At 37.7% G+C, this 16,855-nt stretch overlaps 1 protein-coding gene across 6 annotated transcripts in view; it reads right to left on the bottom strand.

Moving 5' to 3' along the window:
• Window positions 1-16,855, bottom strand: part of BIRC6 (baculoviral IAP repeat containing 6) — a 186,514-nt gene that overhangs the window by 17,548 nt on the left and 152,111 nt on the right. For all 6 annotated transcript variants that reach the window (XM_074863354.1, XM_074863359.1, XM_074863355.1 and 3 more), the window contains one exon: window positions 6,054-6,264. In XM_074863354.1, coding sequence (XP_074719455.1) covers window positions 6,054-6,264 — 211 coding nt within the window. The remainder of the gene's footprint in view (window positions 1-6,053; window positions 6,265-16,855) is intronic.

Raw genomic sequence — 16,855 nt, 5'->3', positions numbered from 1 at the left:
GTACTGAAAGTGAAATTAATTCTTACAAAGTTATTTTCAGGACAGTTATCTTGTAGGTCTTTCATCTTCCACATGGTTTTACAATTTAGATCACCAGGTTTTTTCCTTCTACTTGGTCTTAGAATGAAAAACATTAAAGTGTTGGCCTCATTAGACAAAATGGTTAGCCACATGCTTAAAACCTCCTACAGATATACTGAGTTACTGACAGCCAACTAAACAAAGGTCGAAGTCACTTAGGGTGTCCGTACACCTGTTGTGGCCTTGTGGCCTGCTGTACGGATCTGAAGTAATAAACACTTTAACAGGCTCTGACAGATTCAGAGGTGAGAAACAGGATTTTCAGGGGAGTGCAAACATCACTCTCAGGACAGAATTACAGCATTACTGAAGATGATTTTTTTCTTGGTCCATAAACCTATTTCTTAGTGTAATCTGAAACACATGGTGTTGCTTTGTGTGTACATGAAAAAGCAACCTGGTGACCGTTCTACCATTTGTGAGCTTGTATATCATGGGCAAACCAAATTATTAGTTGAGAAAACGTCATCCTCCCTTCTTGGTGTCATCTCCACTTCCGTACTGTCGCTGCACTCCTGACTGGATTCAGAGCTGCAGCGAGCTCTCTCCAAGCTGTGTGTGACAAATGTTTCAGAGCGACAAGTAGAGTCCCAGCTTGAGAGAGGGAATTACAAGACTTGCCCAAAAATGTATGAATGAGGAGATGAAATACCAAAATTAAAGTGATAAAGCCAGTAAGATCCTCCAGCTCCTTCCCTGCACTCTAGCAGCCTGCATATAAGTTTATGTATGCAGATAAACGAACAGCATTATCAAACTCCTGAGCTCTAATTGTCTGGTTTTCAATGGTATTCCAAAGAAACATGAGAACCAATAATATTCATAAATAATACACGATGGTCAAATATATAACCATATGAATATTTTGCTGTGTATTTTCTCTATTTTTAGAAAACATTTAAATGTCTGCATTATACTGTACATTTCTTTCCACCAAGATTCTGCTTGTGAAGCAAAATTTAATGGTTATTTAATACAGGCCAAACGTCACAATTTTCAGAGTGGAGCAGGAGCCAAATATTTAATTTAGACTTAGAAACTTCCCCATACAGTTTTTCAACCATTGAAGAAAAAGCAGACAAGATCCTGTCAACTCATATTTAAAGGGATGACAGTCACTAATATATTTGCTAGAAGAGACAGCAGTGTGCATGCTAATAATTTAAGCCATTAATTTAGCTTGTGTTAGAAGATGACAGCTTTCTCTTCATGCTGTGCTAAATGAATAATGAACGATACACTCCCAAGGCAACTTTAATTTTTAAAGCCAATACTAATACTTACTCACCCATGCCTGATACTTAGAGGTAAACATGATGATACCGAATGATACCTTTATCAAAGTACTCACAAAAGAAAGCCAGTGAACCATTCAGCCCCTGTGTACTACAGGGACAGTGCTTATAGCAGAATTCTGCTCAGTTTTATACTGACGCTCACTGTCTTGGAATAAAACTGCTGTAGGTTTGCAACCATGCTACCACTCAGCCCTCATGGTCCCCCATCTTCTGTAGGTTTCCACAGGTACCAAGCAGAAGCCCATTCCTCCCAGTAATTCGTGGATTCTTAAACCAATCTCCTGAAATCAGGCAAAACAAGCCAGGGACTGTGGCTTTGCAAACAAACACTGGAGAAAGCTCATAACCTCCTCTGAGATGGCTCTGCATACCCTTCCTTGGGGCTTCGAGCACTGTATTTACAGCTGGAGACTTCCAAACCAGCAAAGGCTGCAGGACTGCTCCCTGCAGCCAACCAGCAGCTCCCAACATGAGCTTGAGAGCGCAGCAAAAGAAACTGACAGTTGTTTTGTCTTTTAAAGAAGAATAAATTAAAACAAATTAGGCCTCAATTCTTGGGACCCGATTATAAAGAAAAATCTTTTTTTGCAAAATGCACCCTTTCACATAGAAGTTCTGCAAAATAACAGTGAAGACAATGAAAAGCCATAGCAAGGAAAATGCCTCAGGCCTACCTGGTTGTATCCTAGCATCCCCATGCAACAGAGAAACATCTAGGTCATAACAACAATTTGATAGGCAGGGCCTGATACATTCAGACAACCTCAGAACTATGCAGGACTGACCCTTAGTAGCAGGGTGACAAGCAATAGAAGTGTGAAGATGACAGAATTCAGACCTCCCTCAAGCAGTTATCATGGGCTTGGCCAGGGTGATGTGGAAATGAAAGCATAATTAGGAATTTTAGACATAGGCTTGCTATACTGCACACAACACAAATAAGCCATCAGCTTACTTTGCCAAACTGAACAATTTGCCATGAAGCTCACCTAGCAGATGGTGGTTCAGCCGAGCCTGCTTTGCTATACAGCAGCAGTTCTCTGCAGCAGAGGGCTCTGCCCTCATAGCAAACAAATGTCTCAAACTCGGCCCTAGTGGCAACCCATTACACAGCCCAACCACTCTCACATTAGTGATGGCTTTTGACTCCTTAGCAGTCCAACAAGCAATCATGAGAATCATCTCATACTTAATGTCTTCTTCACTATCCAGAAATTTCCCAATTTTCTAACAGAATATTATGCCCTTGAAAGTAAATGAAATCAAATGCTAATTGGAGTCCCAAACCCAAACTGTTCCCCTTAAATTCTGGATTCAACTGGACACTCATGCTCCAACATGGAGATGACATTTGGTAGACATGCAAGAACTACTGCTGTTCAGATAAAGGAAAGTTTTGTCTTTGAAAGTAGATCCCATAATTATGTTGTTGTTCTGGCATGTGACCTAAAAGGGGCAGCAGATTATCCTATTTAAGAAGTTCATGCCAACACTTACTTATATTGTTGGCACACGTTCAACTAAAATGCTGAGAATTACAACCTTCCACCCCAGTGATTCCGGGCTGTTCAGGCTGTTGGCATTTTCATCCATGTCTATATGCCGCTTTAAAGACAAACAGTATTATGCTTCAACCAACCAGTGAAAGACCAAGATTTCTTTTTGTGCTGATATATCAAAGTAATACAAGAAAATTGTACAGATAATGTAACTGAAACCAACCATGGAAGTTTTTTAAAATTCATCAATTATGAAAATAACACCAATTGCACTTCTAGAACTTTGTTTTCAGATCCTAAGCTGACACTGAAGAACTAGTCATACTGCATTTTATTTTATCAAATTAAAGAGAGCTTATGAGTAGTAATCATGTGCCATTTTCACAAAGAAACTTTTTAGAATTCAACCCTGGGAAGTGACATGAGAAGATACAGGTTTCCATGTCCATTAAATCTGAGGCTAAGAGATGACCACATTAGTAAAAAGAAAGTGATTGTGGTGAACAATTTTATACATACTGGAAATATCTATTCTGGAAATGGATTACACAGAAGTCAAATATATTTTCTTTTCTATTTTAAGACAATTACATATACTATGATCCCCATAATACTGCCAGCAAACAAAACCTGACATTTTTAGATGAGTATTTAACATAAAGAACTGTTATTTGTCCTTCCTAATTCTCTTTCTTTTGCATTAAGTCAGCAAAAAAAAAAAAAAATATCCCACCACAGGTACACTACATGCTTGATATGCAAGACTGGCAACCTCAGTCAAGAAGGATTAAGGGAATTCATGGGTAAAGTCCAGTCCATCAGCAGTTACTAGAAGGAATTCCCAATAATAGGATTCCTACTCAGAAAATCTCCCAGATATTGGTTGGTAAATATTCACAGTTTACAGTGGGAGGAAGAACATTCTACACACCCCTTTTCCTGACACTGTATTTATCTTCTTTTCATGATGTTTCAGCATATGCTTAGTGACAGCGCTAAATTTTGTGGGGAAGGACAGGTATTATTTCCTAACAAGTCATCTTTAAATTGAAAGCAAATAAACAGAATCAAGAAACCAATTAATTGCTGGAAGCAGAAAATTATTAAAAGAAAGAAATTAAAATTTGTATTGTAGCATTTGCTTTTCCAAATTCCTCCGTCAGGGCAGAAAAAGATGATTCAGCCATTAAAACCCCGCAAATCCTTGGTTCTGGAAACTAGAATGGTTGAACACATACAGAAACAGAGATGGAAAGTTGGTTGTGAAATCTGTACCAGCTACAGCACCTCCCAGAGCAGGAGGTACGGGGAGGCATGCTGGGGCTCCTTCTGTGCGTGCTGGTCTGGTGACTGTCCCTTCCAACAGCAACCACATGCAGCACTGACTTAATCAGTCAAATGACTAAACACCAGGTCCTCTGACTTGTACCCTGCCCTGTGGGCCATAACAAAAGAGCAACATTTCACAGAAGATGACAGTCAGATCTCAGTGATAGCAGCATTTCTGAAGAAAAGAAGCCAGAAGTTTTACAGTGTGAGAATTGATGGTAAAAGCAACCATGAAGTAACACTGTGTGAATCACTCAGCAGTGCTCTGAGAAGATGATTTGACCTTTGGAACAGTCAGAAATGGCAAAAGAAACATCAGCAAGGTAGAAGTAAGTAGTTTAGCCTGTTAAAATAATACAAAGCTGCATTGTATTTATCCAGAATGTGCAGTTGTTCTTTGTCAAAGGAGAATATTTAGAGGGAAAACTGATTTAGCAGTATGGGTACTGGTTGTTACTGAGTAGAACAGGAAAAAGAGTGCTAGTCTACATCTTATTCTTCTCCAATATCTATGGCCCAACCAGCTGGAGGGATAAATAGGACAATAATACCAGGTTTGACAGAGCAAAACTGTCTTGTAACTGTGGACCACACCAAAATCATCAAGGAAGAAAACCATCTAACAATTAGTCTGGGCCTGGAAGTGAATCTATCTTTATTATTGCCTTTATAACCATTTTACAAAGGGAGTTACCTAGAGGCTGGTCTATGGTTACTGAAAGAAACTGTCACTCATGGTTTGTCTGTATGTGTTTCCTTAAAAAGTCTGCTGAATTCTGGAAGGTGTGAGAACAAGCTCAGATAGCATCCTATTGCAACGCTCACACAGCCCGATGGCATTACAGCTGAGATGGGATATTCAGACGCTTTTCCATTTGTTTGCTAATTGCTCTGCCAGACTGCAAGTGTTTGACAAGAACTGTCAAACACAGAGTTTTCTCAGAGGAGGCTGGAAGACCCTGAAGTCTGGCATGGATGGCTCCACGGCATTCGTTTGTAATTTCACATCATCTTCAGCATAGCGGCTCCCCTTGGATGCCTGTGCTAATGGACAAACTAGCTGTCATAAAATCACCAACGTATAGAAACATGTTTTTCATATATAGCACCCACAGATACCATTAGTCAAAAATTTTCAACCATCTCTCTATAGTTAGGGTTCTTATCACAAACAGTGACTCCCAAATCTTTTGCCTCCTGAAACTTATTCTTCCTGACAGAAGCCAAAGGGCTCCTTCCTCTCCTAACCAGTTAGCCTCCAACAGAGAATCCACTGAGGAACCCAGTCCTCACTGAATGGGTAAAGCAGCACAGAAGCATATAGAAGATAGTTAGGACTTCTCTTGCAAAAACTACCATTTGGTTTGGTCCTCCCCAGTCCCACTCTTTACAGAATGGGATTCTTCAAGGAGGAGGAATTCTGCTTCTTCCCAAGGAATGCTCCTGCCTTCAGACTGAGAGCAGGAAATGCAGAGTCCTGCAAAATAAAGATTCACCTCACTGAAGAGAGAAAGAAATTTAAGAAAGATGTGAAGCTCCTAGATTCTTGAGCAACAATCCTCTTTCTGATCAGTGAGCAGGTAGTTACCAATGAAGTGACAAGAGTATGCAAACCTACCAGCTTCTTGGTGCCATACAAAAAACCCCTTCTTGTAAACAGTACAGTAAACCAAAATATATACATATAAACATAAACCTAGATCAGATAGATGCTATGTTTTCACTCTGGACTGCAGCACCCATTCAGATAAATATACAGAACTGAATCTTCTTTCACTTCTATATTCATAATATGTAAGTATAAAATACAGTTTAAATGAAAGTGAGGGATGATAAAAATGATTACCTCAGTCGATTGGTATAAGTGTCTACACAGGTCTTCATTTTAGCCAGCAAAGTCCCAACAGAAGCTTGTGACTCCAACTGTTCTTCCTCCTCTTCACTACTTTCTCCCGACAGAGGAAGCAGTAATGGTACCATCGATGTGCAGGATGCAATAGCACGGAGTAATTCTAGCAGAGCTCGGTAAAGGGGAACATGTCGGGCCATATCCAAAACTAAGAGAGAAAAACAGTTTACAAAACTTGCTAAAACTGAAGACCCTTCCACGCTTAATACAGATGTTTTAAATAGAAAAGATAGATTTTAATAATTATTAAAATATCAATATTTCATGATAAAAGACAGTATTTTTAAAAAGCCATTTATAATTTGTGTTTTAATGGACTTGTCCAGAAAAAATTGCATAAGGTACCTGGAAAACAAAGGTTAGCAAAAACCACAAGAGGACAGAGGTGCTAACAAGGTACAGAACAGGATTACCACATGCTAGTAGCTTAATATACAATCCTGGCTCAAGTTGTATGCCAACAGCAATCGCAAACAAGTATCTGTGGAGGAAAAATTGTAACCTATGGTGAAGCAGGGTAGCATTTGCTGATTCTAATAGCTTAAACATTAATAAAGAAAGACTTTCATATCACCCACTTTATTTATAGTTATCTCCTCCATTGGGAAAATTTGTCTGCATTATTGCAGGAATATTTATGGTCATGAAATAAATGAAATTATCTACTAAGAAGTCTAGCTTTGCTCCTTTTCATGGAGAAAGCATCATTTTAAAAACCATTATGTATTCTTCAGAGCATGCAAAGGCTCTGAAGAAGATGCAAATTTTATCTGCATACATATGAACCACAAAATAGTAAAGATGAATAAGAATATATATTAGGTAGGCAAACCTCACTGTCTTAGGGCTGCCCAGTGTGATGTATACGTATTGTAGAAGTAACTGTGGGTAGAATATAGATATCAGGTCCTCTGACTACGAAAGACAGGCAGACACGCAATTCCAATGGATTCTCTAGCACCACTTTGTTTTTCATTTCCACTTGCTTGGACAAATATGTAATGGATGTTATTTCAACTGACTTTGTATCATTAATAGAAATCATGAAAACATAGCAATACGCAGATACTTTAACACAGCTGCTTCCTCTGGCCCTAGGACATGCTATTTATAACCTAACTGCAGAAAAAAAATCGCTCTAGTTCAAAGAATTTACAAATGACTGAGTTTATGAGAAAATAAATTACGCTTTTTCCAGCAAAACCCCCCCAACAAACAAAGAGTCCCTGACAACTTGCATTAGGACAGAACAAAGCACAGAACCCTTTAACATTTCATTTAGCACATCTCACCTTCCAAGCTAAAACAGATCACAAATTCTCATCTCTTGTCACCAAACCCTTAGCTCTAAGTACAGCATGATGGGACAGTATAAATTGCCAAGCAAAATTTAACCAGCTGGTTTATCCAGGTTTAAAGCTGGATTTATCTCTACTAAGAGTTCTTTGATCAACAGCTTGCTATTCATCTTTTGAAGCTATTACAATGGCAAAAACTCTCAACTGGGTGAAGTTCTGTTGTGTTGGAACAGGAAGAAAATTTACTGAAATGAAGCACTGGTCTGTCAGGCCTTGTATGATGGCTCTAAAAATATCCTGTGTCAAAATATTCCACATATTTAAAGCAAACTCCATTGAATTTAAACATTGGCATTAAGAAAACTAGTTTCAATTATTTGTCAATTCTTATATTTTATATATTTTTATATATATCTCCATTCCTTATGCTCAGCCTCTATTGAACGATTGCCCACAGAAAAATCCCCACAGTGTGTAAAATGGCCTTAAAATAACCACCGATCTGATGATGTGTGAATTTAAAAAAAAAAAAAAGAAGAAAAAGTGGTGTGTGTGTGAGAGCAGGGCAAAAGACAGGGAGAAAAGGAGACCATAAAGCCCCATAGTGTAGCCCTCATCAGAAACCACCTCCCACCTGAAGTGTTAAGGATCAAGCAGCTCCTCAATTTAATCAATAGTTGTTTATTATGAAGATAGCGAGTGAAGGAGAGATACAACCGCTTAGATAACCACAGCATTTCACTTCTGGAAAGCTTTTATTTATTTATTTTAACCATTAGATTTTCCTGAGGTCAGAATATATAATTTCAAATCCTTCAATGTTTGCTTGCCCTTTTCTTTGCCAAATGGATAGTTAAATTCAAAATTACTGTCAGGAGAGAAACTGAACTGACATAACTTTAAAATGGGAATGTTTTCCAGAAAGATAGGAGAGAATTTCTGGTTTTAGCAGATTCAGCTCTCTTGCACTGCTTTGCAATTGTTCCCATGTGAAACAAATGAAATACATTCACTTGGTTTCAAATGAAACAATCTTTTAGGGGACAACTACCAATTTCTTTTACCTTAATGTTAAACTCTTTGAAACTCAAATTTCTTGACATCATTATGTGTCTTACACTATTTTTGTCCAAGGCCTTTATTATACTTACTAAGGATTATGATCCATGCAAGTGTCTGTCCAAAATGCCAGACTCCTCGCCCCGCATCCCCAATCTGAATCCTAAATATGTTTATCAGGACTGGATATCTGGATAAGTACCAGAAAAACTTTCTCTAAAGAACTCAAAATTGGCAAATTACTATTTATTACCTTTACTTGGCAGTTCATCTACTCCTTGTGCCTACTTTGCTTTCAGTTGAGATTGCCAAACTGACCACAGTATATGTTTTCTGCAGATACAGCTGTGCTTTCTGAAATAGGTTAAGAAGACTTGAGCATTTTTAAAATATCTATATTTACATGTAATTAGATATTCCAAATTGAATAATGCTCAATTTTTAAGACACTATGTTTAAACCACTAGGACTACAAGATACTCCTTTGTAAAATACCCCCCTGGCCCAGATCTACTGTTTGCTAAACTGTCTGTCTCCTCCTGGTGCGGCCAGTTGCATCTCCAGATGTCCTAACAGCACCCTTCTGGACTGTCAGAGGCTTTGCAAGTCCAGCAGTGTTCAAACTAGAACCTCAGTGTTCAGGCTGTACTACTCAAAATGCATCATCACCTTTACTGCTTTTAGTGTCTGCAGCATATTTAGTTGGTTGGGATTTACGATAGGTGTCTTCCCTTTATGTATTATTATGTATATATTTGGGGAGAGTATTTCAGAAATATAAATGATTCAGCTTTGTAAAAAAAAAAAAAAAATTTAGATCCTGTAACAAAGTCCTTTAAAGTAACTGAATCAAAAGACTAAAAACACAAATAAAAATATAAAATACAAATCTGCAAATTAATGAATCCTATTTCCATCAAATAGAAGCAATGGAATCTTTGGACTATCATCCTCACATACAGGCATTTTACCAAATAAGACAACAGAAATTTGGATTTTAAGCAAATATGAACTTTAATGAAGAACAAGTACTAGAAGTTTTCTTCAAAGTGTGCTATTCCTTGGGAATCTACCCATCTTCTTTCTGCCTGACTGAATTCAGAAATGCAGGTGTAGCATAACATTTTACTCGAATTAAATGAGGTAGCTTCTTGTGTAGGAAAGAAAATTCAACACATCACAAAATAGAAACAAATACTTTTGCTTATAGCAGAGCTATAATTTGAATAGCATTAGCACATCTTAAATATGTCAGAATTTTTTTTACATGGGTACTTCAGTTGTATAAGAAGGCACTAACAGCATTTAATTGATATGGGCATGCACATAAGCACAGCAAACTGCAAATACACAGCATTCCCAAGAAAATGAAAACAGGAGATTAAAATTCTTGGCTTTGTAAGACTGACAGATGTATATATTATCCAGGATTCTCTGATATCCCAAAGTCAAAAACGTTATTAAAAAATGACTCTTCTTTTCCAAACAGCTCGGTTTGGTGCTCTGACTCCTGCGCTGAGTGCACCTGGACCATCCTGGCTGCTAGACACAAACTGGGGGTCTTTCACATGTGTCCATTTCTGTGCTGTCGGTGCTCCCTGATTCTGTGGGGCAGTGAATTGTTGAGGAAGGTCCAACCCCCAGTACCAGACACCAGTTCAGAAGCTCCCCCTTGCTGACTCTCAAACAGAAGTGCTGCCCGAGAGCACCTATCTGAACATTTGCTAGGTTTCCTGAGCATTTCTTCAAATGACTACTGTATGCCACATACTTACATCAAAAGAGAAGTAAATATTATTTTATTACTAGACTCAGAGCAGGGATTTGCACTCAGTTTTTATCCTGCTTCCTTGTCTGCCTTAAACAGGGCTGGCAGGACAGGGCTGCCTGGCGACAACAGTGTTGTCTCAGAGAAGGCTCTAAAATCAGTGTCTGGAACAGGGCTTTTGCACCACCTGACTTCCCCTGCGAGCCTCCTAAAGTGCTTCTCAACTTGCATTCAGCAAATACACCGCATCTCACCTTTTGGCTATACCAGTAGTTAACCAGTTCAAGCAGCAGAGCACGAAGCAGAGCACAAGATAAAACTGCTGCTGAACCTGGAGCATGAGCAGCCAGCTGCGAGAGACCTGTAAAATGTCCCCTTGCCAGCAGCCGGGAGGCAGCTGTGACAGCCCAGGGTGAGGGAGTGGGGCCGGGAGGTGACAGAGAACAGCAGGGCAACACCACCACGGGGTGGGTGGCAAGACCATGACAGCAGTGCTCTTGAAGGTTGATAATCCCAGTGCTACCACAGACAGCTGATTTAAAGGATAGTAACAGCAGCATCCTTATTACCACCTTTGTTTTATTAATTGCAGGAATTATGAGTACCAGAAGGATGAGTGGATATGTCCAAAAACCAGGCCAATGTCTTATTATCCTTGATAATTAGCAAGCAAGTTCGCTGTAACTGTTCTGGACAATAGGCAGCACGCATATATACTCACAGTTCACGTCAAAAAAGTGTCTCGTAATTCTGCATTTGTGAAAAGCAGAAGTCTCAGAAATGTCACTGCCATTTACTAAGATAGGCAGGGATGGCAAACATCTGGAAAACATCTCATGGTTTAGTGGGACAAGGTCTTGTCCCTCCCTCCCATTCCTTTGGGTAAATAAAGGTCAAGTTTTAGTGGAACCACTACAATTCAGTGAGCCTCGTACCACAGTATTTGCAATGTAGAAAGACACTAAAGGCTAAAATAGGTATAAACCAGACATTTCATAAAACCAGATCTCCCTCACATGCTAATAGTAAGAAGTCTGATTTGGGGTGGTGGTGGAGGGAAGAGGAGTCTGACAAGTTATTTTAAGAAGTCTTGACTTTCAGAAACTGCTGAACATCCTGTCTTTTCAAAACTGCAGGCTTTCATAAATGCCTAAAGGTCATGAGATATTAAGGTACTGATCACATTTTTGAAAACTTCTAGACACAGCCTACTTATTCCTGGGAAACAACTGATTAACATTCAAAGATTGCGTGTGTGACTTCAAAACATTTCAATGACTTTCCACACGTCTATTTATTCATCACCAACGTAGATCTATTTCTTACAAAGACCTAAGACTACCCATATGCAATTACAACTTTAATATAATGAAAAAGCATATGAGGGCAGGTAGTTTCATAGGATCAAGGCATCACCTTCAATTGCATACATATCTGTAAGAAGATAATGGCCCAACTGAGTCTAATGCTCCTTTGCTTTCTTTTAATATTATACAATATTCAAACAAAGAATAGCCAGGCCTAATGGCCCATTAAATAGATAGTACTGAAGAGCAATAAATTTTTTTTGCAATTCATTTAACATCCTCAGTACAACTTAACTGGCTATGAATAAGATTATAAAACTTATTTCCATTGCAAAGGATATTTAAAACATACCACAAAGAATATGCAAATTTATTTTAAAATAAAGGAAACTATTAATATAGCAGATTATACCCCCAATCTTCACATTTTACAGCAGATAAAAGAAACAATTAGAGAAGAATAGTTTGTAAGAAGATGATGAAAAGTTCAGCTTTAGTTGCATCTAATGTGAAGGCCTTCTCACTGTGATTCTCACTATGACCAAACTAGGAATTCCTACCCCAAAGGAGCTTACAAACTTGATGTAAAATAAAACAAAACAAACACTTGAGGAAAAAAGCCAAACACCTCCACCAGTTTTAAATATATCATATTGCCAGATGCATGCTCTCCTTGCTTCTGTGCTACAAGAAAGCTGTGTATATAATGCTCTCAATCTACTGTACATTATTTCTCATTTACAGACTTGCATCATTTAAGGAATTCTTTCAGTTATTTTAGAGGCCCACAAATGTATGGATATTTCTTCTTATGTGCAATTTCTTACTTGTGACCAATCTACATGACTGACTTTCTGCCTTTGTTGAAGGAAAGAAGACTGTGCTGGCAAGGCACCACTGGAAACTCACTCCAAATTACAGCCCTTCTATTTGTTTTCTCAAAGAGATCTGCCACTGCAAACATGAGAGGGATGGTCATGAATGGACAATTCAAAGGAAATAACTGAAAAGAAAAAGACATTCTGGAAAGAATGACTATCTAAAACCAGGAAATGTAAATGTAAACAAAAAAATTCTTGCAAGTAACTACAAGTGTGGCTTATATTTAACAGATCATAAGAGGGAAAAATAACAGGTTAAAACTTGAAATTAACAAATTGACCTCTACAATCAAAGATGAAGTTGAATTCTGATTTTATAATTACGCTCTCATCTTCCATTCCAAGAGGCCTCCACCTTGCATGCGGTAGTTTCCAGTGACCCAAGAGATGCCTTCAAGTCTCATTTCATATTTTGTTTTGGATCTATTTTTCTCCTATTTCCATGAGAATTTATATCTTCCTGGAAAGATGAATGGTTGTATTTTGTTAAATATTTGCCTAGAAGTAGCCATCTAGGCCTGCCTCAGTTTTAAGTAATGCAGAAGAAAACCACTGACGGTTACGTAGAGCAGCTATATTATAAAACTGTTCTATTCACATCATGCACAAATGTTCAAAATTTACTACAGTGTATTCAAACCTCCCCTGCAAAAAAACCCAGTACCTTTGTATTCCAAGACACCTATTTTTTCTTTTATAGCAATAAAGTTTAAAGAACATTGTCTTATTTTACTTTCAGATTCTTAAAGTGATGAGACCATTCTCATTACCATGCTACTTACTCAAAAGTTTAAGTCCAATGTTAAGATCATGACTGCAGTACCACACATACCTGTCACTACATTTTTATTTTTTATTTTATTTTACATTTTTTTACCTCTCAATAATTTAAAAATAGATCTTAAAGTTCTGCCAATTTTACACCATTTCTAAAACAAGCTTAGTAATTACTGAGGAGATATTTTTAATGCCTCAGTATGTTATTCACAAACCTAAAACCCATAGCCATGATTAAATTAAAGACTTCAGCATCTCATTATCATATTAAAGACTCTCAGTAGCTACAAACACCGCTGTTCAAAAAAGCCACACAAAGGAAACACTCATTTTGTATTTTTAATTAAAACCTTCAGACACAGTCTTGTGGCCACAGATACTGCCAAGCATGAGTGAAACATGCTGTCTTTCCAATAGGGCCACATGTTTTTTTGCTAAATATTTTAAAACCAGAGCCTTTCCTCAGCCCTCCTTTACTGCATCTTTGCAAACATATGATCTACAAATGCAGTCCACGCTGCAGGCAATAGTGTCAGTTCCAAATACGTCATGCTCTGCTGCTTCTTGATTTTCTGTTTCAGAATCAACCCAGGGCAAGCCTCTTTTATAATAGGCCTAATTAACACCCTGTGTTCTGCTCTGTTTTGATAGAAAAAACAGATTGCCTACAGAGTATTTCAAAATCAGATCTCTTTAAGAAAACATCAGCCTTTGGGTAAAAATAAAACAAAAGCTTTCTAAATACTGTCATAACAATTTAATTACCCTGACTTTTTCTTCATTTTTCTTTATAGGAATAACAGAAGCATTTTCACAGTACCATTTTGAGTATCAGAAAAAATGGCATCAGAAAAAACTAGTCCCCTTGTATAATGAAGCAGGGGAAAGAGGAGTTAAGTCCCCTTACAGGTCATGAGTTACAAATCCTATGTCAGAGCAGTAAAACAAAGCAAGAAGGGTGGGCGTCTGAATTCAACACATAGTGTCAGGCTCCAAGTTGGTTATTATTATTGTTCAAATACAGCCTTAAAATTTTGCTCTTCTGATGTCAGCACTGAGCACATTAGCAGTTAAAAGAAAAAAAAAAATCAAATCGGATGTTAGGAAAGGTGAGAAGAAATTAGAAATTACTTAATGAGACTGCATTCAATCATTAGTACCACTTCAACACCATATGCATTTTCCCTCTTTCTCAAGGAGACAGAACTGGAAAAGGGACAAGAGAAAGGCAACTAAACAACCCAAGGTACAGAGTGAGCTGCTGTACTATCTAAAATGAAATAAACTAAGACTTTGCAGCCTCAATGACTAAGTGTATCATAAAGGTTTTTTAAAATTATGAGTGGTAAAAAAGTGAATAGAATTGGACTGACCAATATATTCAAAGGAATAGGCGCACCATTAGAATAAATAGTGCCACTTGTAAAACAACTGATGCTACACAACACATCACTTAAACTTTGGAAAAGCTCAGCACTAAATGCTGGGCAATAAATAGTTACAGGTTCAAAAGTAACTGGGTAAATTCATGTATGAACAGGCTATCAAGGGCTAATAAATGAGGAGATACCACCCTTGACCACATACTAGCAATACCAGGGCACTACCTGTGTGTCAGCCCCATCCCTATATTCTCCCATAGGCATCTGTTATTGTCCACAATTGGTGATAAAGTAATGGGCTAAGAACCTTGGTCTGTCTTGGCATTGATATAAGTGTCTTCTAGGAAACTGGGAAAAAAAATAATCACTTAACTGCAATATAAAAGGAAAACTGTGTTCAATTACAGAAGCAAAACACATTGCTCAAGTTAGTTGGTCGGTCATCTGGAGTTAGTGCAGTAATGTGGCTCAAGGGAGCAGAGACCATTGCTCTTAACTATTTCAGGTTTGCTTATTTTTAAAGAATATTTGATTTTGGTGAAGTTAAGTATTTTCAGAAAAGCTTTGTTTACAAGTAAAGTCAAAGAACACTTAAAAACTTGCCACAAATTTATTCACAGATCCAAAAAAAAAAAAACTTTGCCAAAAAAAGCACCAGGCATTATTTCATTAGGCTGTTGAGTAACAGTTGAGTAAACAACACAATTTCCTGTATTTCAAAAGGACAGGGAAAAGAAACTCAAATGTTATAACACACATAAAAATCAAACTGAGCTTTTAAAGCAGGAAGTGACTACTAAAACCATGGTCTCCAAATATGGTCCCCAGTTTTGGAGATATCACTATCTTCATGCCACATTCTAGTCCCTGATAATGGAATCACTGTCTGCCATTAAATAGTGCTCCAGTGACCTTAAAAAGGTGGTCAGGTAATGAAGGGATGCTTCTTGGAGGCTACAGAGCCATCTAACATGGGGGCTGGGGAATACATCAAGTAAGAATAATTAATGAAAACTAAAAATACAAAATTCTATATTAATTTTGTTTGTTTGTTTAAAAAAGAATGGCACAGTAGGCATTAGTGTAGAAAGGATGTGAACAGAGTACTGCAGAGGAAGTCCATACTGCCATGGGATCCAACCCCACCATAACTTTTAAGAATCTCTCCTCTCAGAGACTGCTGGTTTTATCCAACATCAGTTCTTTAAAACCAACAAAATATGAAGAAATATAATTAAAGCATAAAGTTATAAGCAAATCATGTTTGTACCCAAATCTAGAAAACAAGTGTAAGGAAGCATCAGTGTAAAGCTACAGGATTGCTCTATATTATCCAATAAATACATAAGGAAAGGCATATGTAAAAGAAAGATGTAAAAAAAAATACATGCAGAAAGATACATATAAAGAAAGGCATTCAGAGACTGCATGAGAATAAAGTTTTTTGACTGGTCCGGGGATAAAATAAACCCTTCTTATTAATACAAGTCTTTACTATGACATTTAGTAAGATAAAAAGGACTAGTAACTTCTATTTGAGGTAGATGTAATGAAATAAATCTAGTATTAAAGGTAAGCTAGAAGTGTAAAATTAATCTTCCACTTAGCCAAGAAAATAAGAAAAATATTTTCTGTAGAGAAAAAAATTACAAGATTTAAACATTCTGCAGACAAAACCATTCTTGAAAAAGTAAAAATAAACCCAAAACTTGCCTACCACCTCATGTTAAGGGTCTCAAGTGCAGGCACTCCACAGAGATGAAAGGACAGGCATCGCTACCGTAAGAACATGAGGCAGGACTTTTAAGGAAGTTAATCTGGCTTTCATCATCCCTGCACTGGAGGAGGGAATAGTGATTTCACTATTTTTGGCAGAAGAGTGGGCAAGCAGCCACCTTGAAATGGTCTTCAGTCTGAGCGTTACCCCTTTCAGCCCATAAATGTCACTAGTATTTTAGAATAAGATGGGACTTGAAAATAAGATGGAAACCTGCCATTTCATTGCACATGCTGTAGAAATCAATGTGGAAATTCAAAATTAGATAATGAAGTTGTGGGGTGTTTTTAAACCATTACTTCAGCAGATGGAAAAAGGCCAAGACTTGGGTCTTCTGTTCTAACTGTCAGCAGGGGTTACCAGCATTGTTACTGAAATGAAAGGACATGCGGTTCTTGTGCTTTATGGCAAACTTTCCATATGTGTGAGCACACCTAGAAGATCATGTCCTCGGGGAACAGAAAGAAGACTACTTACAAACCTCATTCTG

This window comes from Strix uralensis, chromosome 3 (assembly GCF_047716275.1).
Source record: "Strix uralensis isolate ZFMK-TIS-50842 chromosome 3, bStrUra1, whole genome shotgun sequence".
In the NCBI taxonomy this organism is placed as follows: domain Eukaryota; kingdom Metazoa; phylum Chordata; class Aves; order Strigiformes; family Strigidae; genus Strix; species Strix uralensis.
Note: the sequence above shows the minus strand (reverse complement) of the source record. Positions and strands in the feature narration are given on the sequence as shown.